This window comes from Condylura cristata, unplaced genomic scaffold, assembly GCF_000260355.1.
Source record: "Condylura cristata isolate star-nosed mole 26May11 unplaced genomic scaffold, ConCri1.0 scaffold00017, whole genome shotgun sequence".
NCBI lineage: Eukaryota > Metazoa > Chordata > Mammalia > Eulipotyphla > Talpidae > Condylura > Condylura cristata.
This window is the reverse complement of record NW_004567118.1, coordinates 6,700,494-6,716,430: the sequence shown is the minus strand read 5'-3', so window position 1 is coordinate 6,716,430 and position 15,937 is coordinate 6,700,494. Positions and strand designations below refer to the sequence as shown.

At 53.2% G+C, this 15,937-nt stretch overlaps 1 protein-coding gene across 7 annotated transcripts; it reads left to right on the top strand.

The window, feature by feature from the left end:
* Nucleotides 1–409: 409 nt before the first annotated feature.
* LOC105853783 lies at nucleotides 410–15,652 on the top strand. Of its 7 annotated transcripts, none has more exons than XR_001145552.1 (5): nucleotides 410–678; nucleotides 10,153–10,411; nucleotides 12,764–13,024; nucleotides 13,144–13,512; nucleotides 14,181–15,645. XR_001145552.1 is itself a non-coding variant. In XM_012726555.1 (5 exons), exons 1-5 carry the CDS (start codon nucleotides 664–666, stop codon nucleotides 15,374–15,376), a joined length of 729 nt encoding a protein of 242 aa, XP_012582009.1. In that variant the 5' UTR covers nucleotides 410–663; the 3' UTR covers nucleotides 15,377–15,645. The 7 variants fall into 7 exon arrangements, 4 of the variants coding, with proteins under 4 accessions (XP_012582009.1, XP_012582007.1, XP_012582008.1 ...); XR_001145553.1 differs by having other exon boundaries at nucleotides 10,153–10,294; nucleotides 14,181–15,644; XM_012726555.1 differs by lacking the exon at nucleotides 13,144–13,512 and having other exon boundaries at nucleotides 12,769–13,024; nucleotides 14,181–14,268; nucleotides 15,266–15,645.
* The last annotated feature ends 285 nt before the right edge of the window (nucleotides 15,653–15,937 follow it).

The window sequence follows — 15,937 nt, the reverse complement described above, 5'->3', positions numbered from 1 at the left end:
TCTCCTGGCCTGGCCCCTCCCTCTCACATTCCCAACTCCCAAGGACAACTTGTCGCTCCATTCAGACGCCCGGGACCTCTTCCTGTCCCCTAGATTCCGCTTTCCCGCTTTTCCTCTATTTCTTTTGTCTGTTTCTGTATCAGACGGTTTCACTGGGAAGAAACCCTTGTGTCTGCTTCTCTCTTGTCTGTTATTTCTCGACTCTCTCTCTCTCTCACACCACACACACACACTCACGCACGAACACCCCTTCTCTCTGCCGGTCCTCTCTAGACGCCCTTCCTCCACTGCTCCGGCCTTTTCAAGGACTTTTCTGGAAACCCCAGCGCCGGTCTCCGACGGCGCCCGGGAGGGGCAGGTGAGGTTGGCTGGAGCCCCGCCCCGAGGACGCGGAGGAAGGTGGCGCCCGCGCCCGTCTGCCGCCCGGGCCCGGTCCTCACCCCGAGCTGGCCGGCGCCAGGAGGACGGAGGACGAGGACGCCCGAACCCCTTGGCGCCCCCAGAGACGCGGCCCCAGCCCCAGTCCCGCTGCCAGAGACTCCCAGCGCGGGGGCGGGGTGGCGGCCCGGGCTGCCTGGCTCCTCCCTGGCGCCGTTACCTCGGTCCCTGGATTCTGTCGCCTCCAAAGCCGGGGTCCCTGCAGCTTGTGAAGACGCGCGGAGGATGCGGTTTCTAGAGGTAGGTGACACACTGCCCTCCTTTCCCGTCGCCGCTGGGGGCCGGAGCACGCGGACTAGCGCCGCGGCCCGACAGACCCTGCGGGGACTGGGCCTGCACCGGGCTCCCAGCTTAACCTTGAGCTCTAGACCGACCCAGCCTCGCCGTGGGGCCTCCGCGCGCCACAGAGGCCTTAGTCTTCCCGCCTGCTCCTACGGCCTCTCTCTGCAAGCGAAGGTGTGTTTAAGAGGACCCAAGGGTCCCCTCCAGCTCCTTCACCCTCAACTCTGGCTCCCCAGAGTCCAGCTTCAGGTCCTCCCACCTGATCTTTCTGCTCACAGCCCCAGATTCCAGGCAGATGTAGTTAGAGAAAGGCTCAGGCTGCCCCAACCAACGGCCTCTGCTTCCTCGGTGGTCGGGTGGGGGTCGCTTGGAAAGACACAAAGGTTTTGCATTCTCCAGACAAGTTAGAAATTGACTGGGAGCTCTGGGTCCCAATGGGAGACCTCGGGTCCCCAAGGTGCCGAGTCAGCTCAGGCGCCTGCTGGCTGGCCTGGCGGTGCAGCCTGCGTGTGGAGCTAGCGAGCGAGCGTGCGCTCTCATGACCCAGCCCCCACGAAAATGAAATGGGGGAAGGAAATGCTTGGAAGTTTTTGGCTTCAATTGCCTTTTGGTGCAGCCAGGGGACTAGGTTTCCTTTCCTCTGGACTGTGCTGGGTTGGGGCCGCCTCCTTCCTGGGAGAGCATTTATCTGAATCTGAAGACATACCAAGCGCCGCCATCTTACTTGAAACTCACAACATAGATGTGTGTGCATTTTCACTGAGGAGCCAGTTGTTTATGGGAGGGGCAGAGGCAAGGAAAAGATCTCAATCTGTATGGACTGGCTGATGGGTCAGTACAAAAGTGTCTCTCCTTTGAAAATGCATGTGGACAGAAGCAAGCATAAAGGGGTTTTGTGGGGTCTTTTAGGAGTTAGTAACCCTCAGAAGTCATCAAAGAACACTGTATGGGGCAGCGGTGACTGACAGAGAATATACACACAATGTAAAGATTGAGGACTGATACAAACGGGTGGAAGACATGAAGTTAGGTACTCCCAATGGGGCTTGATAATAGAGGTGCCAGCCAGGAAATTCATATTCTCCTTATATGCCCCCCCGCCCTTTTCTGAAGTGGATGACTATATATTTCACACATACTAAACGTGGAAACATGCAGCACAGGACTCACTCTCCAGTAGCCACCAAAACACAAAAACCCAGACATCCCTGCCTGACACTGAGTTGCTCGGTGGAGGCAGAGAGTCTGGGCTTTTCCTGGTGTGATCTTCCCCTTTAGAGCTGCAGCTCCTCCCTCTCCTTGGTGGATTACTTGACTCTAAATCCAGGAAACTCTTCTCTCCCCAGGTCCAGAAAAAAAATGTAGCCCCTTCCTAGCCCAGCCACATGCCCTGTCCCCAGGGAGGTGAGTGGTCAGCTATCTGGGACAGTTTAGAACCGTCTTCCCACATATGTGCACTCTGGCCCAGAAATGCAGGGGAGGCACCGTGGGAGACCTCAGAGGCCCTCAAAAAGAGCCTCTCACTCTTTCACAATTTCCACATCCACACACTCACCCCCACCCTTTCCAGCCTGCAGATGGTTGGGAGTTCTAACTTCACACCACCTCAGAAGGCACAAGCTCCATAATCCAAGCAACAATGGGAGCATTAGGTTGGGAACTTGGTCTTCTGTCCACTCTGCTTCTGCCTCCTCTTCTTGACCTGGCTGATATAAATATCAGGCTTCAAATGTTTTTCAATTATTCTAATCTATTAGAATCCTCTCCCTCATTTTCTCCTCCCTTACCTCTCTTACTCTTTCTTGGATTTCACCTTTTCCATCCCAAGTAGACAAAAAATTTGTCTTTTCTGGGTTTGGAGGGAATGAGTGACAAGAGAAGGGACCATCTAGGCAGAATACAGAACTGATGGGGACCACCAAGTCAGGTTATTGGATTCTGCAATACCCCCATCACCCCAGGACCCAATAGTGCCATCTCCCTTAAGAGAAGCTAGGAATTTGGGGCTTCTGCAGTTTTCAAAAGCAAAAATTAGGCGAAACTGCTGTGGTTATTTAGCAGACCTGGAAGGATCTTGCAGCTTGACCTGTAGACCCAGTTCACAGGAAAACAAATCCTCAGAGCTGAGGGTTTTAACCTGCAATCAAAACCCGTGGCAAAACCAGAATGGCCTCTGCCAGCTGGGCCAGATCATCTAGGGTGCGAGATCACCAGGTGGAGGTGAGAGCAGATCCTCTCCTGTCTGGCTGTCCCATGGACCCCAGAGCCTGCTCTGGGCCAAAATTCAGTAATAGCTGATGGGGGTGGGGTAGAAGCAACCTGAGATAAGTCTAGATTTGTAATCTGCTTGGGCATCCAGATTCATCCTGGAAGCAGTGGGCGAAATCTGTCCCCTCAACTGTTTGCATCTTTCCACTCTTCAATTTGATAGTGTGCGCATGGGGTCAGGTTGAGGTTTTAGATCTTGGGGTGCAGCGCTCAGAGTCCAGTGAGCTAGACAGCAGGATCTAAAGCCCTCCCTTGCCCATGTCCCCACTGAGTGGTGCTTCTTGCCTCTCAGAGCTTCTTCCAAGAGGATGTAAGCAGGACTTTCGCACTTCCTGAGGATTTCGGACTCTGGACATCAGGTTAACAACTGTGTAGGTTAATCAGAAGAATTTGTTTCTGGAAAATATTCAGACCCATATGGCTGTTGATGTAGGCCTTTTCCCTTTAGCCCACACCTGGGGGCTTAAGGTGCCCTTCCCCTGGGAGTTCATCCAGCATTTCTCTCCCCACCACCATCTAAAGCCAAGGGTGAAAACCACTCTATTTCAGAACCAAATTGCAAATTTCTTTCCCAGGAAAGTGCTGAGTGGCTGGCCTCAGCCAACTTTCACCATTCTCCATCTTTCAGCCGCTGCCTCAGCCCCAGTGTTAAGAACAACAGCCTTCACCTCACAAGGTAACTGAGGTGAAAGCAGGGTATCCCCACTCCTTCACCTAATTCAGATCCAGCCTGTTGCCTCCTGCTCAGCCCTGGCTCTGAAGTACCATCAGGATGGAATGGAGGGAGAATTTAGACCAAAATTACCTGGAGATTAAGTGATGAGAATGAGAACAATAATCCCCCAGCTTCCACCGTTCAAACAGTTCTTCCTTACACCGTGACCTGGACCGTGTGGTGGCCCCGATTTGCAAGAATGCCAGAAACTGGTCCGAATGTCTGAACTTCATGGAGAAAAGTTAGTATCCAGAGGCGCCATCCTTTAAGACAATTAAAAGAGAGTGTCCACATTTCTAATCGCTAAACCTCTTACCTCTTCCACTGTCTGATCGCTGTTTGGCCCAGCACCAGGGCCTTTGGACTCCGAGATGGAGCAGAGGTGAAGAGGCTTCTCTCGGTGCTGATTTTCCTGCTTTGAGGTTCGTGGGACCAGGAATTGAGGTGGTCGGAGAAGCCACCGGGCGGGATTTGAGATTGCGCGCCCCTCCGCCTCCAGCTCGGGAAGAGTTCGAGACTGTGCATAACGAGACTGTGCATAACGGCTTCCTTGAGCTGAGCCAGCGCCCCCGGGACCCGACGGCGAGCACCCCGCGGTACTCCGCTGGGGACCTGCGCTTTAGTCTCCAGGCTGGGCGCGGAATGATCTCTGTGCAAGCCGCTGGCTAGGTCGGCGCCAGCCTCCGGGCTCTGGCAGGAGGACCGAAAGCTCGCGGGGCTGGGAGGCGACTGCCGGAGCCGGAGCCTCGGAATTGGCGACCGGAGGAAGATGGGGGGCACCTGGGGACTCCGCGCGCCCCCAGCCCCACCCGCTGAGAGTCCAGCCCAGGTTGGCGCTGCAGGGGGTGGGAGCTGAAAGCCTGGGAGAGCCTGGTCCCTTTGGAGGATCCTAGAGGAGGGGTTAATTGGAAAGAAGGTTTTCAAAGTCGGAGAGACTTCTGCCGGTCCGGCTGTCAATTAAGAGGCAGAGGGAGGTCGAAATCACACTGGTGCTTTCTGGGTCGCTGCTTTGCCAAGGGGCTTATAGACTCACAGCCTCTGCTGTCAGGGTTGGGAGAAGATTGGGGCGTCGTGGGGGGCTCTGTCCAGCCATCAGAGCCGAGCAGCTTAACACTGACCCCGGGCCTTTCCTCACGCTGAATCTGGTGGCTCTGGGGCGCCCCGGTGGACTTCTCCACACTGTTCTGCACTGAGGAGGTGGCGTCCTGGTTCCTGGTCACGGAGGCAGACTGCCCCGCACTCCTTCCAAGTAGCGGGCGCCAGCACCACGTGCCCCATTCCGGAATCCGGATTTCTGCTGCTGGGATGTTCCCTGGCTTCCCATAACTGACAAACGATCTGGCCAGCACCACCCTGCCCTCAGCCCTCCAAGTCCCTTGCGGAGGGACTCCTCCATCCTCCCTAACCAGCTAATCTGAAAGCCTTAAGGAGACCCAGGAGTTGTAAATGGGCTGTTTGGAATGCGCTGGGGTTGACGTGGTCATTCACCTTCCTCTGAGGACCGGAAAGGGGACCAGCCTGCTCCCAGCCAGCCGCTCTGGGGCCTTCTCAGCATGCGGGTTGTAACCTCCCCACCTGCCTGTGCCTCCTGTTTGGCTGTTTCAATGGCTCTTTGTTTTTCTCTACCCCTTTCCGGGGCGTCTGCTTTTATCTACCTGTTCAGCTTTCTCTCACTCCCTTTACTGAGCCCAAACCCAGGTCCAAGAGGACCTATAAAGTTGTGGAGAGCGGCGGGGACTTTTAACTTGGCGGTCCCAGACACGGCACACCTGCGACTGGAGCTGAGGGGACTAGCGTCCGGGATCTACATCCTGTCCCCAGCGAGGGTATTTGTGAGGAGTAAATCTGATCCTGAAATCTTCAATTCTCTTTCCTATGGATAAGTCAGGACAGGTGGCAAATCACAGAAGACCCAAACCCCAGTGGAGAAAATCTCCAGTGTGGTTTTGATTAGAGATACAGAGACTTTGTGCACTGCACTCGGGAACAGGGTGCAGGGGCTCCCGCCGGCAGTGTGGCTGCCTTGTCTCGGTCCTCAGCACCTGTAAGCAGGTGCCTGTTGTTCTGGGAAAGCACAGATGACTTACCGCCTGCCCACATTGTGATGCACACAATTATTTGTGCCTTTTTAATTTTTAAGATACCCTTGTCTATTTCACTGCCTCCCCCTGAATCACATTTGTGCTATTTGTATTTGAATGGTGAAGAAAGGTCCTTGACATTTTGGGGGAGGGTCATTCACTGAAACTTCAAAAATCTGATGAAAGTGATTGATGGGGTGGGGGAGCCCACTTTTGCAGTACTCACCAAATCCCACAATCTCAGAACTTTGGCCCCAAGCTAAGGACTTCTGTTTGAACTGATGAAAGAAACTAGTGTCTGGAAAATGCTGAGTGGGTCAGTTAATATGGTCATGTAGGTTAATGTAGGTCTTCATTTCCCCCTCTCCCCTGTGGCTGTTATCTCAGTGTTTCCCAAGTCAACCTATACCTTTAAAAGTGCTCCTGCAGTGTTCCTCTCTCTGCCTCTCCTGGGTCAGCATCTGGGTTCTCAGTGGGAGTCAGTCTTTCTCCCTCTCCTGGGTGATCAAAGGGCTGGAGAAAGTGGGAGAGATTTGCAGGAGAAAGTTGATCTTGGACTGGCCAGCAGCAGGACCAGTTGCTGGAGGGCAGTTGGGCTTGAGCAACATCTCAGGGAATAAAAAATAGTTCACTGGAACAGTTTCCTGGGAAGGGAAGGCTCTTTGGTTAAGAAAGTTCAAAGCACGCAATAGAATATTCTGTCACACCCCTTATTAATCTACCCATTTGAGTCACCAGTGACCACAACACTTCTTGGGTCTGAAAACTTAGACAAGATTAGAACTTGGGGGAGGGGGTACCAGACTGAAAGAGGAAGGATTTGCTCCTAACTTTCTTGTCATCTTGTTTGTGGGTGCCAAACAGCAGGTGACTCCTGACAAGGTAGCCCCCTCCCTTTTACCCAGCCTCACATAGTAAGATTTGCTTAGACTTAACTATGTCTCTTCAGGCTATAAAGACTTTCTGTCTGGCTTTTTCCCTACTCCTGTGAACTGACAATCTAGATCTTGAAGAAGAAAAGTACAATTTCTTTGGGATCTGGGAAGTGACCACATTTCCTTCTTGGGCTATGCTCAGACAAATTAGAGGAAATGGGAATTACCTGGCTTATTTCAAACATACCCACTCCAAGCACATCCCCTCTTGACTGCTTCTCAAGAGCCTACACATTTCAAACAAATATAACTTGGGGCCATAAAGACCAGAACTGGGTCTTGGTTGCCCCTCTCTGAGCTGGCACAACCACCACCTACCAGCCCCAGCAGTTCTGGGCTGTAACAAGAAGGTTGACTAATAGAATTCAGACCCCTGCCAGAAAATCAAAAGAAAAAAATAAAATATTTTCTGCTTGGGACAGCTTAAACTGAATAATCCTGGCTGTGAACACCTGACCTAAATGCTTTTAATCAGAGCAGAAGAAATATATGCCCGTTTTCTCTCTACTTTACTAATTAAAGAAAGCTAATTGGTATTCTTGGGAACTTCCGACTGAGGGTCAGGAGCCTCTAGTCATCTCTCTGTGTCTCCTGACTTACTTACGCCCCACCCCTCCCCCCACAGGACCATCCCCACCGTGGAGTTGGCCTCTTTCAGACAGACAATGGGAGGGGGTGCCCTCAGACCCTCTGGCTCCGCCCCTGCACCAGGACTTTGGCCCTGAAAAGGCAATGCTGCCATTGGCCAGAAGTTCTTGCTTGGCGGGGTCCTTCCCCTTCGTGGGTCCCTAGACTTGTTTCTGGGAGCAGCAACCTCATTGGATGAAAGTCAGCACTGCCAGCTAACATGGCACAGCTCCTGCTGGAACCTCAAAGCTAAGCCCAGTGCTGGGCACACATTGGGCATTGAGAAAACACTAGTTGAAAGGAATGAAAATGTTTGGTCAGCAAAGGTCTCTGACTTGTGTGTGGGGGCGGGTGTCTCCAGGCTTTTGCATGGAGAGGTCCAAGGCAGCCTGGCTGCCAGGAAATAAGCAAGACCTGCTTTTTCAAGTATTTTCTCAGGATGTTCTGTTTTAATTCCAACTTGCTGGGCCCCCTGCTTTTTTCCTCCCCATGCACAATCCCACTAAGGGGAAAGAGTCATCAAGAAACCAAATGTGACTAATCCACCCTTCCACAGCCTTGTTCCCATCAGATCCAGAGACTTCGGTTTAAAGGGAGTTTGAACCTGAAATGAGCCAGATAATTGCCCCAATCCTCTGTTCCTTATTGAAGAGGTAGTCACAGGCTAAGGGGTTCAAGGGGCCTCACTTTTATGGGCATTGCACTAAGTCAAAAGAATACATTACACATAGATAGCCAGAGACCCACACCCTCCAATCTAGACTGGTTCTCTGAGAACAAAGCAGGCTTCCTCCTCCTCCTCCCCCTTTCAGTCCTCCTTCATTTCTTCTCTCCTCCCCCTTCTTGTTATTAATAGTGACCGTTTACTAAAGACATTGTGCTAAACCCTAGCCTGTTTTATATTAGTTAATTCTTGCAACAACCCTGAGTTAAGACATGCAGATGTTGCAGATGCAGAAACTAAGTTCCTTTTCCTGCATGATGTGTGTGTGTGTTGATGTGTTACTGGCAGATCTAAATGCTCAAGTGGTATAATGGGGATGGAAATAAAGAAAATTGACAAAAGATCTTAAAGCAAAGTTTCTGAAATATAGAATGTTTTAATAGAAAGCAGTTTCTTCTGCCCTAAAGTGAACAAAGAAGTGATACAATTAACTGGCTAATTCCGAGCCCCAAATGCTCTCCCTTGAAATGGGCAGATAATGAGGCCGACAGTATGTTCGCAGTGAATTCGCCTGATGTTGCTCCATCCTCCCCCCCACTCTTGAGAGTCAATTGGGCAATCTCGGCGAGACGCACAGACGCCTCTCAGACACGCAGACACACGCGTGCGCGCGCACACACAGGAATGCTGACACACACAGACCCGACTTTATCCTGCCTCCAAAGTCTTTTATGACTCAGCCTCGGGAATGAAAATAGGGTTTAGAGCAGAATAATGTGCCTGAGGCCGTGCGGGGTGCAGCTGCTCCAGATGTGCGCTGGGTAATTAGGCATCAGGGAAAGCCCCTGCGGCCAGGCTTGGTGCCTCCTCCTGAGCCTCAGACTCGGCAGGCAGGCCAGGTAGTCCTCACCACAGACTGGGAGTCCCACTTTGTAGACCCGCCCCTTATGACCCCACCCACCCCTCTTCTTTTCTTCTCCCTCTCCGCCATTATCAGGGCCCCTGTCTTGGGAATAACTTTGGAGAAACATATCTGTGGGGTAAAATGGTATCTTTATTTAAAGATTTATTTATGCATACAGAACTGGGGTACAGGCCAGAGGTGCAGGGGAGGTGAGAGGATTCAGCAGAGACAGAGTGGGGAGCAGAACAGACAGACTGATCAAGTACACTGCTGAGGGGAGCAGCAGGGAGACAGGAGAGGTCTGCCATGCCATGTGGGTCAGCTCCCTGGCCGGGGATTGAACTTGTGCTGCAGTGGCTTTGGAAAGCTTCATAGTGCTGTTTAACCCGGTGTGCCACCAGGGAGGGCCTAAAATGGCATCTTGGAGAGAGGGGAGAGTAGGAGGGGGAGAAGAAGAGGTGCCAGTTTCTCCACTGATTCTGGCTGATCGCTTAGGCTCAGAGAAACTAGTCCTGATCCAAGTTTCTATCCCCCTGTCCTCCAGGCCCCATGAGCCCAGGACTAAGGGCCTCTCTTTGGGGTTGTGTATCTGACACTCTTAGTCATAGGGACTCCTTCTACCAAGTATTCAGACCCAATCAGTAAGTGGTTTTTCCCTCTGAGGGCCCAAGGCACACAGGAGACACAAAGTCCTGGGAGGTTACAAGCTGGGAGGTGGCCTTGTGCTGGGTGGAGAGCTGACTTGGCTTGGCAACCAGTCCTGGCTCCTATCCCTTCATCTGCTCCCCCAAATCTTAAATCTGGAAACATCTAAACTTCCTGCATAGACGACATCCCAAAGCTGCATTTCTGGAAGTGGAATTTGCTTACAGGAATGACATTTTGCTGGGATTGGCATAATGGGGTAAGAGCATTTCATGTCATTCAGAGTAGAGGACCCATCTTCAGCCCTGCGTCACTACTTATGATGTTACTAGCCACTGTAATCAGTTACTAGCCACTGAATTTCTTCAGCCCTCAAAATCTTTTGCAAGGTGGGGGTAGTTTAAAGATGCTTGTTTACCCTGCCCTTGAGCTGGCTTCTAGGGAGATCAAAGGATATTTGGGCTGTGCCCTGGAAGCCTCCCTGGGAGTGCGGGCTGGGGGTGGGGGAGGGGCGGGGATCAGATAGAGCCAGGAATAGCTGTCGTTCTTTTCTCTGTCCTCACTCTTTTAATTGTGTTTCTCTTGCTTGGCAGAGGGCGCCAAAGGCGGCGCCCCGGCGGCCAGCTCCCGGCCGAGCCCAGTGCGTCGGCAGCACCCGGCCCCTTCACCCGGAGCGCGACACCGCTGCGCGAGGATCCTGTCAGCGCGGACTCGACTCCCGGGCGCCGCCTAGAGGTCGGCCGCTGCCTCGGTCTCACCCGCCGGCGACCTCAGAGTTGCTTTTCCAGGGCTGGCTAGAAATTGAGAACAAAACCCAAAAATCCAGCTTAGGTCTCAGGATCGCGGTTTCTGGTACTTCCGACTTCTCCGGGACCCCAGCCCCCTTCCCTGCAATAAACCCTGGGAAGAGAAACGGGTTAAGGAGGACCAGAAATACTTACTCTCCTGACTCTCAGGACTCGGGAGGGGGCAGGCAGGGGAGGGGAAATCTCAATGTCGCTTGCTTTGAGGTTCCTGTGCTCTGTCTCTATGTACGCGGTCTCCGCTCACATCCAAATTGCCCAGCCCCTTCCAATAGGCTTAAGTCTGCTTTACCTTCAAGGAGGGAAGGAAGTAGGGAAAATGTGTCTCTAAAGCTCACATCTATGTTTTAAATTTTCTGAATAATTAGGAGATTGACTTTTAGGAAAGTATTTGGAAAATATTTGACAGTGAAAAGCCACATTGCCTAAGTGACCTTTATCACGGAATGATCGTCCACTCGAGTAGTGTGTGAGTGACATTCAGGAGGGTGCTTCTCAGCACCGTCCCTGTTGGTGGGTGATGGTGCCAGGCATTTGAAATCTGACATCCTTTGAGACCAGCAGAGTTGGGGTGAGAAGGCTGGTTTCCATGGACATGGGTTTGGAGGTGTCTTTCAGCTCCGTGCAGAGAGTTTTGGTTTTAAAACTGGGATCTGTGCCTGGGTTCTGGAGGTGAGGGTTGGGGGATGCCCCAAAACCCCTGAAAAGTGTATACAAAGCATGTGTTCACAGGTACGTCATTCTAAGGCTGAGGCTTTTCCAGAGTCCAAGACTCTGAAATGGTTGGGTTCCCTTTCCTTGGCCCAGAGAGCCATGGAGACCCCTTCAGCGGTGGGTGGGGAGATGGCACACTGACCCACCCCAGGTGATGTGGAAGCTGCAGGCCCCTCTTCCCAGTCCTCTGCCCCTCATTATCAGCTTCCAGAGGCAAATCCCACTAGAGGGATAACTGCCATCGCCGTATTTAAAATAAAATTATAGCACAGTGAAGAGTGAAATGAGGGGGCTGGAGCACAAGGAGGGCCGCTGGAGGGCCCCCCTGGGCACACCCTGGGATGTAAGTGTTGGGGTCTAAATAAGCTACTTCCTGTCCTCCAGCTGTTCAGGAGCTCCCCCTTCCTCGGTATTGGTGCACGGAAGGGGCCAGAGGGCACCCCGCTCCAGATAGCTGGGGCAGAACAGGACTGCCTGCAGCAGTTAGTCTTGCAGAAACTGTGGCCCACAGTCTAATGCTTTCCCTCACCGGAGACAATTTTCAGAAAATTTAGGAACCATGTCCTATTATCTTATATTTTCTCAAATTGTTTAATTCAATTTTATCCATTTAAAAATTCTTCAGCACCTTTTATTGGAAAGGGGAGGCAGGAATTGGTTGGGTCATCCAGGGCCACACCTGTGCATTTGTGTGAGAGGAAGGTCACCTCAGCGCACCTTATCCTTACCTTGGTCTGCATCTAGCCCCAGTCCTATACCTGACCCTGCCTCAGCCAGAGCGAAGCCTAGCCCTCAGCTGCCTCTCAGAGCTGGATTCTTGGGATTTACGGGTGGCATTTTGGGGAGCCAAGGTGGATTTGGATTCACAGTGGTCTAATAAGCAATTTAACAAACCCGGATTCCACAAAGTTTTGTAAAAAAAATCAAATATTCCAGAGTGAAAAAGAATTATGGGTAGCATAGTGGGGGCCTGGGTCACAGTTGCTTTTATTTGCTTTTGAGACTTGTAAGGAGCCTGGAGAGGAGCGGGTGGCAGAGCTCAGTGAAAGCCAGTTTGGGCGGACTAGCTGGGGCCTCACTTCCCCTCCCTCCAGACCTGCCCTGGGCTCCCCTCGGAAGTCTCTGTCCCGTTCAGCCCCCTCAGGCCTCCTGACCCCCTCTCCCTTCTCGCTAGTACTTGGCCATAAACGGGCGGGGCAAGGCAAAGGTCTGGTTGCTAGAGATGGAAAAACGAGGGAAAAAACCCGCTTTCAACGGACAGTTGCAAAAAGTGGAGGCCGCAGGGCGTGGCTGGCAGTCAGGGCTGCAAGCCGGGGAGGACCGGGCGCCTAACTGCTTTGGCAAAGCGCTGGGAGCCTCGGCTTGGAGGGCTGAGCCGAGCGCGTGGGTGTTGCTCCGGGCTCGGGAATTTTTAGTGTAGGCGGAGGCTCCCAGCCCTGGCCGCAAGGCCCCCGGCTGCGGCGCCGGCCGGTCGGCGGGCGACTCCTGGCTGAAGCGCATAGAGGAGCGCGCGCCCGGCGGCCGGGACGCCACCGCCGCGGCACAGTCCCGAGGGCAGAGGCCGCTTCTCTCCACGCGGACAGTCTGCGCCGGCACAAGAAAGGGGCCGAGGCGGGTGTTTCTGCCGCCTGGCTCGTAAATTTGTTTCCCTTCCTTTTAATCCACCCCCGGCCGTCTTTCTTTTCAGGACAGGAGGGGATGTAAACCGTTTGAAGTTCATCAACACGGTGAAGTTTTATTGTATTTCCGGTCCCCAAGATTTATACCCGGGAGGGGGAGCGGGAGGCCAGGCAGACTCGTTTGCTCCTTCGGACTTCCCCGCGGACACGTGGCCACTCGGACACTCGCCTTTGGGCCACGGCGGGAGGGAGCCGGCCGGACAGCGCCAGACCGCTCCTCTGCACCTTCCGACGACCGCTCTGCCCCGCGCCGCCACCGGAGCGCCCAGGTAAGTCCGACGCCTTCGGGCCGCTCCTGGCGGTGGCCTTTGTCGCCTGTGCATGCACCCCTGGAAGGGAGCAGAGGTCTAGAGGGGTTAATGATGGCCGTGAGTGGCCTTGCTTGTAGGGGACAACGGAGGACCCAGACGGAATCTAGAAGGAAGAAGCAAATTTGTAATCTGCGCCCCAGAGACGCTCCCGGTTCACCTGTGAAGGGATTCTTTCCTGGGACTGTCAGCCTAAGTGGAGCCGGCTGCGGTTTTTTCCAGACAGGATGACCTCACTGCGGCTGTCCAGGCTCACAGCTCTCCCTCCAGTCTGGTCCATTGGGCTCCCTGGTCTCCTGACACTTCTCACTCTCTGCTTTTCTGGCTGTCACATTCTCAGCACTCTCCTCCACTCTCCTGTCTCCAGCCCAGTCTCAAAGCCCCACTTGGTGTGGGGCTTGAAGTTGTGGCCTCTCAGAGCTGTTCTGGGTGGCGGGGGGCACCTGGAGGTGAGTACAGACACACCTTGATGGCAGTTTGAAGTTGAGAAATCTTCTATCTGTGGAAGTGTCCTGGGCTGTGGAAACAGGTGTATCCTGAAGGCCCTGGCCAGGTCTGGGTCTGGGTCTAGGGCTCCTCCATCCAGGGTTCCTGGAAGAGAACAAAACCTCCTGGAATCTCAATGGTCAGGACCAGGTCCAAGCCCAAAATGGTTTTCTCTGGAGTCCTGTCTCCACTTCTTTGGGTATGTTTATGTTTACTAGCAACTGAATTTTGTTGGGGGAAGAATGAGAAGATGAAGTTAGACAGCCAGGTGGAAGTTTGGGTATGCCCCCTGGGCCCCTGGCCTGCAGCGTGCCTGGATTTGCTGAGTGAATCAGGGAGTCTCATGTTGGGCCTGGATTTCTGAACACAAGGACATGAAACCACGGGACTCACAGCAGGCACTGGTCCTCACTTAGCTGGAGGAGTGGGGAGGGGTAGGGAATTGGAGTCAGTGAAGAGGTTGGAGGGTCCTCATCCAAGTGCAGCAAGTATGTTCCCCAGGGAAGACGTCTGAAACGATCTGGGATCTGGAGTTTCTTATACTCCTGTACTTTTGAAGTGTGCCTTTGGACAGAAAAGGGGGATAATAGCATTCCACTCTCCAAAGGCACTTTGTTGGGCTGTTCCACAGAGTCCAAGGATGCTGGTTGCAGCTTCAAGCTTCCTGCCTTGAGGTCTTGGGCTCCCATCACACTTCCAAAGAAAGTCTCTCCAACTCGGCAAGTATTCAACTTCAAGAGACACAGGTGGTCCCCGAGGTCTTTGGGGGACAGGGCTTCACCTTAACAGAAAACTTACTTACGGTTCTTGAAGAGTTTAGTATGTCCCATTCTGAAAGGGAAATGTCAGAATCCCTGGCAACTTCAACCTGCATGCCCCCCACATCTTCCCTAGGGTCTCCTGGTGGGACAGCAGTTGGCTCCTTCCCCACAAAGTGGCCAAGTCTTTCCCATGGACCCTTGGGTTGGGCTTTGGATTTACACTGGGTCCGAGGGTTCTCCCTGGGAGAGGGGCCTGACTTGCAGGCTAGTGGGGCGCCCAGGCTGCTGGGCAATTTAGCCCAGACTGTTGGCGTGACAGGAGATGGAGCAGGGGGTGGGGCAGGGCAAAGCTATGATACCCTCTTTGACCCCAGCCCTCCCCAGGCAGCTGGCTTTCTGCCCAGGAAAGGAATAACTAGAATCATTGGTAGAAGGCTGGGGGCAGTCCAAAGCATAAGCTAACTTTTGTTCCCAAACTTTTCCCCCTCCTTGGGGCAGAGGAAATGTGAAAAGGGGCCCAGGAAAGAGGCCCCAGACCGGATGGGGTCCGGCGCCAAGCTGACTTGGAGAATGAGGGGAGGCCTCTGCTAGGGTGGCCCTGAGAAACCTATTCCTGAAAGGGGGTGATGTAGCCTTCAACCCCTCATCCTGGTGAGCAAAGGCTATTATCACTGTCCCTTGATGTTATATCCTCCTGCCTGGGTACAGCTGGTCTACAGTGTCCTGTCCTTACCTTGCTTCTCCTGGGCCTCCGGCAAGCCTGCCAGGTCACTGGCCTGACTGTCTTCTATCCCTGGTGTTTCTTGATCACCCCCTCCCAGGAACAGCGCAGTAAAAAGAAAAAAGGGGGGATGTTAGAGAGAAAGGAGGAAATAAAGTCTTTGGAAAGCAGAGAGTTTTACGACAGCCACAGGTTTTATGGAAGCAATTCCGTAACAACCTTCTACCTGCTCAGCTCCTTTCCGCCCAGCCTGCCGCCCACCCCGTTTGGCCTGCTGACTGCCCCCTCCCAAAGAGCCAGCCTCCCCCACAGCCTTCCATAGCCCTGATGGCTGAGAATTGGTAAGAAGACTTCCGAGGGGTGCTTGGCGCTGACCTCCTGGTCCTTCCTTTCGCCCCTAACATCCTCGGAGTGGAGTGGGAGTTTCGCAGAAGATTTCGTTCCTTTACAATTAAAATCTCCATGTGAAGGGTGTGGAAGCACAGAGGCTTGAATCTATGTGTGCATATTCGATATGGTCTCTCTCTGAAATTGTTTTGTATAAAGGGTGAAGGTTCTGGGGACCTTGATTTCTTCCCCCTGGGACAAATATCCCCACACTTCATTCTCTCCCTGAGTGGGTCTGGACGCTGGGCCTGAGTCAGAAGAGCTACCTCCTGGTGCTTGGGGGCATAGGCATGGGGACTTCTATAATTTCGTTATACACAGCAGTGCTTTTGTCTGACCTCCACAGTTACCTGAAGGCGTCCTAGGTAACTCACCTCGATCTACAGAATCAGAGTCACACAGGGACAGATGTGTGCCCCAAGTGACAGTGCCTTCATCCCCGCACCCCTTCAACCATGAAATAAGCACCATACGATGCACACTGTCCCTGCGGTTTGGGGTAAGATCTGCAGTAAAGGG